We start from the raw sequence: 5,000 nt of genomic DNA on the forward strand, positions 1-5,000 counted from the left end.
GAGGAGGAGGAGGAGGAGGAGGAGGAGGAGGAGGAGGAGGAGGAGGAGGGACACATGAAAAAAAGGAGATTGTATTCAAGGACTAAATATATGTGTGTGTGTGTGTGTGTGAGAGAGAGAGAGAGAGAGAGAGAGAGAGAGAGAGAGAGAGAGAGAGAGAGAGAGAATGTGTAGAGAAAATTAAATTTGTATTAGATTCTCTCTCTCTCTCTCTCTCTCTCTCTCTGCCGTATTTACTCTAATTTATATTTTCATCTGTATTTACCGTGTGTGTGTGTGTGTGTGTGTGTGTGTGTGTGTGTGTGTTTACTCGCACTTGCAATGAAGAGTAATGTCAATAATGAATTTTGGAGTGGAGTGGGGTAAAACTCGCTCGCACGCACACGCACTCATGCGCATGCGCGCGCGCGCGCACACACACACACACACACACACACACACACACACACGTGGAGAGAAGTGGGAAAGAAGATAAAAGTAATAACAATAGTAATAATAGTAACAATAATAATAAAAAATGAGGATAACGAAGCAAACCAGAGTAATTGAGACACTTTTCCCACTTTATCATCTTATAATACTACTAATTAAAGCTACGCAAGTCCTGCCACTACAACTACAATTACTGCTACTACTATCAATTACTACTACTACTACAATTATTACTACTAGCATTACAATTGCAACTCAAAAACCCAACACAATAACAGTCAACTTAATATTACACCCACAAACACAACCTTAGGCTAAAAAATGAAATAAAAAGGAACTAAATAGAAACAAAATTAAAGAAACAGGTAAATTTGAGGTTAACCCATTCAGTACCATGACGTGTTTCCATATTCATTCTGTTTACTATTTGGGGATTTTATTCAGCTCCAGAAACTTATGTGGGGATTGAAATAGTGAAGACTGTGGCCATGAATCTTCTGACCTCCACAGACCCTTTCTAATGTCAATAAAATGGTCTAATCATACCCAAAACTCAAGATAAAAATGAGTCTCGTGATTTTGTACAGCTTCAGAAATTTGTGTGGGGATTGAAATAGTGGAGACTGTGGCCATTAATCTTCTGACCTCCACAGACCCTTTCTAATGTCAATAAAATGGTCCAAACGTACCCAAAATTCAATGGGTCCCAGTACTGAAGGGGTTAATCAAAGCCACCACACAGTTTAGTACCGTTGTAGTGTATAGCGGTGCTTATTTGTTAGGGAACTTCAAAGGTACACTTGTAAGAGGGCTTTTCCCGTTTTCTCTTTCTTTCCTAGTCTCCCCTCCCTTCTCCCTCTCCCTCTCTCTCTCTCCTTCAGTGACTCGCTTCAATCACCTCTTTTGAAGTTCTATCTTTGCTTCTGTGTAGTGAGGGAGGGAGGGAAGAAGGGAAGGAGGTAACATCTTTCATATCTCTCTCTCTCTCTCTCTCTCTCTCTCTCTCTCTCTCTCTCTCTCTCTCTCTCTCTCTCTCTCTCTCTCTCATTCTCAGTGGTGTAAAAAGTATGCCAAACGCTATGCCAGGAAATGCCTCGTAACTATGTATGCATGTACAGCACGTGTGAATAAACCTGCATGGAAGACTCACCACTACCACTACTACTACTACTACTACTACCACATCTACTGATGACTGGGTAGAGGCGAGTAGCAGATGTAGACTTAGCGATTAGACAGTAGAATGGCTTGTAGGGAACTTGTAGGGAGCTTGTAGGGGGCTTGGTAAGGGTGACAGGGCTTGGCTTCATACAGGAGGTGCAGGAGAAGGATCAGCTGTCCTCGCTCTCGCCGCTGCGTGTCTCTGTGCCAACACATCCTCAGCTGCTAACACGTAAAGGTCGTCCTCTATCGCATCGTCTCCGTCGTCAAAGCCATACCTGGGGATTGGTGGCCTTAGATTAGGTGAGGGTAGGTTAAGTTAGGTTAGGTTACGTTGGGTTAAGTTGGGTTTGGTTACGTTGGGTTAAGTTGGGTTTGGTTACGTTGGGTTAAGTTGGTTTGGTTATGTTGGGTTAAGTTGGTTTGGTTACGTTGGGTTAAGTTGGGTTTGGTTACGTTGGGTTAAGTTGGTTTGGTTATGTTGGGTTAAGTTGGTTTGGTTACGTTGGGTTAAGTTGGGTTTGGTTACGTTGGGTTAAGTTGGGTTTGGTTACGTTGGGTTAAGTTGGGTTTGGTTACGTTGGGTTAAGTTGGATTTGGTTACGTTGGGTTAAGTTGGATTTGGTTACGTTGGGTTAAGTTGGATTTGGTTACGTTGGGTTAAGTTGGATTTGGTTACGTTGGGTTAAGTTGGATTTGGTTACGTTGGGTTAAGTTGGGTTTGGTTACGTTGGGTTAAGTTGGGTTTGGTTACGTTGGGTTAAGTTGGATTTGGTTACGTTGGGTTAAGTTGGGTTTGGTTACGTTGGGTTAAGTTGGATTTGGTTACGTTGGGTTAAGTTGGGTTTGGTTACGTTGAGTTAAGTTGGATTTGGTTACGTTGGATTAAGTTGGGTTTGGTTACGTTGGGTTAAGTTGGGTTAGGTTAGGCTGGGTTAAGTTAGGTTAAATTGAGTTAGATTCGGTTGGGTTAAGTTAGGTTGGGTTAAGTTACATCAAGTTAAATTAGGTTAGGCACAGGTACACAACTACGGTACTACACTGTGTGGGGACTTTAATGAATTTCATCTTTACCTTTACTTTTTGAAAAAATTTTCTTAGCCAAAGGTTGCGGTGAGGTGAGGTGAAGTTAGGCGACGTCAGGTGAGGTGAGGTGAGGTGAGATGAGGTAATTACGTACATGTGTTAATTACGTAGTTTGATTTTGTTTCTTTCGGTTTTCTTGGGTTTATCTTCTTTAGATTAGGTCAGGTTAGGTGAAATGATGTGAGGAAATGTGTTAATTGCATAATTTTGGAATCTTATTTTTTTTTTATTTTAGTTTGGTTTAATTTGGGTGAGCTTCTTTAGATTATATTATGGTATTACACCTCCTAATTACCTTCACTAGTGTCCGCGCACCTGTGTTAACCCCTTCAGTACTGGGACGAATCTTTATCACTCGTTTTGTGTACCATTAGACTATTTTATTGACATTAGGAAGGGTCTAAAGGATATTGGCTACAGACTTCACTATTTCAATCCCCACATAAGTTTCTGAAGCTGTGTGAAATCAACAAATACTAACCAGAATAAATATAAGAAACACGTCATAGTACTGAAGGGGTTAAGGAGTTGTGTTAGTATTAGTGTACCGGTGGTTATTTGTGAGGTTACTTATGTTATCTGTATTAATCACCTTCATAACTACTAACACATCTGTAATTCTGACCTTTAGCAATAACACAGCCTCACCTCTATCATTCATCACTATCAACACACCTACGCTAACCACCTCCATTAATATGCCACAGTTTATCATCTTCATTAGTAACATCAATATATCTGTACTAATCATCTTAATTAGCGCCTTTAATCTTACCTTTCTTAATGACCTTCACTAATACCATTACACCTGTTAATTATCCTCATTAGCTTCAACACACTTGCTTTGTTTATTGTAATTACTCACTTATTATTTTTTTCATGTTTTTTTTTTTATCATTTATCAGTCGCTATCATTGTGCGAGGTAGTAATTTTTATCAATGGCATTTGGATTATTAGTATTAGTTATCGTAATCTGTTATTCTAAGTGCTGCTGATAGACTAAAAAATAAATCCACACAATGAATACATAATGAAAGGGAAAACTACACTAAAATAAATATCAATAGTCTATACAACACAAACATCAGGAAATGCTCTATAAAGAACACAACACAAAGTAAATACTCAAACTTTACAAAAAAAAAATAAATAAATAAATAAACAAACAGTGCTATACAACAAACAGACACAAAGAACAGTAATTTGGGACACTTCAGACGCACTTCACTGACGCACCTCACCTCCACCACACTCCAAAGGCCCTGGTTGAAGTGACACAGTAAGTTTTTAAGGGCGTTTTCACTCGTACACTGACAGAACAAGACGCGTATTTCCACTGTTGGCCATAAACTGTGTCCTGCTCCTCGCCATGGTGAATCGTAACTAGTTCACGTCCACTCTCTCCTTTCTCCAGGACTGCACTCTCAGCCACTCTGCCCACTGATTCACGAAGCTCCGTTGTGCAAACCATGTCTGCGCTGGTTAACTCTTTCAGTACTGGTACCCTTTTTTACCACGAGTTTTGGGTGTGATTAGACCATTTTATTTACATTAGGGAAGAGTCTATGGAGGTCAGAAGATTACTGGCCAGAGTCTTCACTATTTTAATCCCCACGTAAGTTTCTGAAGGTGTGTAAAATCCCTAAATAGTAAGCAAAATAAATAAGAAAGGGTGTCACGGTAATGAAAAAGTTAAGATTGATCACGACGACAAAGCAGGACTTGTTATGACCGTGACTACATTATCAATAGGAGAAAGTCTTGAGAGCCCGGCTAATTATTCCTGTGGCCTATAAAAAAACAGTCATGGTGAGAGAGCAAATCGTTTGTGAACACCGCACACATACAGGCGACCGTATTCTGATTCTTGCCCGCTCCTAACCTACTTTCAAAATGCTTCAGCTGAAATTATTCGGGCTTTAAAGTGTGTTTTTATGGTTCTGGTGGGAGAATAATACAATTTCTACATTATGGACACGAGAAACAATCTGGAGAACCCGGCTAAACGTCCTGTGGCCTTTGAAAAGTAGTATAGAGTGAAGTAGCTACCACGAACACACACACACACACACACACACACACACGAACAGAAACACACTTACTTCCAGGCGATGAGGAGGCAGGTGAGTAACATGACCACCCCGCCAACAATAAGCGAGAGGGCGAGGGCGAGCGGCGGCGTGTGCATGGGGTGTGCTCCGCTCATTGGCTTGCTTAGGATCACGTGATAGAAAACTGAGCCAGCGGTGAGCATAAGTGTGCCTATTAGAAAGCTGATGAGCAGGCAGTAGGCACGAGTGGTGGGCGCCGCTTGTGGGCT

The 5,000-nt window shown here is 40.9% G+C and overlaps 1 protein-coding gene across 3 annotated transcripts in view; it reads right to left on the bottom strand.

Moving 5' to 3' along the window:
• Positions 1–544: 544 nt before the first annotated feature.
• Positions 545–5,000, bottom strand: part of LOC123519542 — a 25,093-nt gene continuing 20,637 nt past the window's right edge. For all 3 annotated transcript variants that reach the window (XM_045280944.1, XM_045280941.1, XM_045280942.1), the window contains 2 exons: positions 4,783–5,000; positions 545–1,871 (listed from right to left, as the gene is read on the bottom strand). The exon at positions 4,783–5,000 is cut by the window's right edge and continues 136 nt beyond it. In XM_045280944.1, the coding sequence (XP_045136879.1) occupies positions 1,739–1,871; positions 4,783–5,000 (351 nt within the window). In that variant the 3' untranslated portion in view covers positions 545–1,738. The remainder of the gene's footprint in view (positions 1,872–4,782) is intronic.

The sequence above is a fragment of the Portunus trituberculatus genome, chromosome 45 (genome assembly GCF_017591435.1).
Source record: "Portunus trituberculatus isolate SZX2019 chromosome 45, ASM1759143v1, whole genome shotgun sequence".
Classification (NCBI taxonomy): Eukaryota; Metazoa; Arthropoda; class Malacostraca; order Decapoda; family Portunidae; genus Portunus; species Portunus trituberculatus.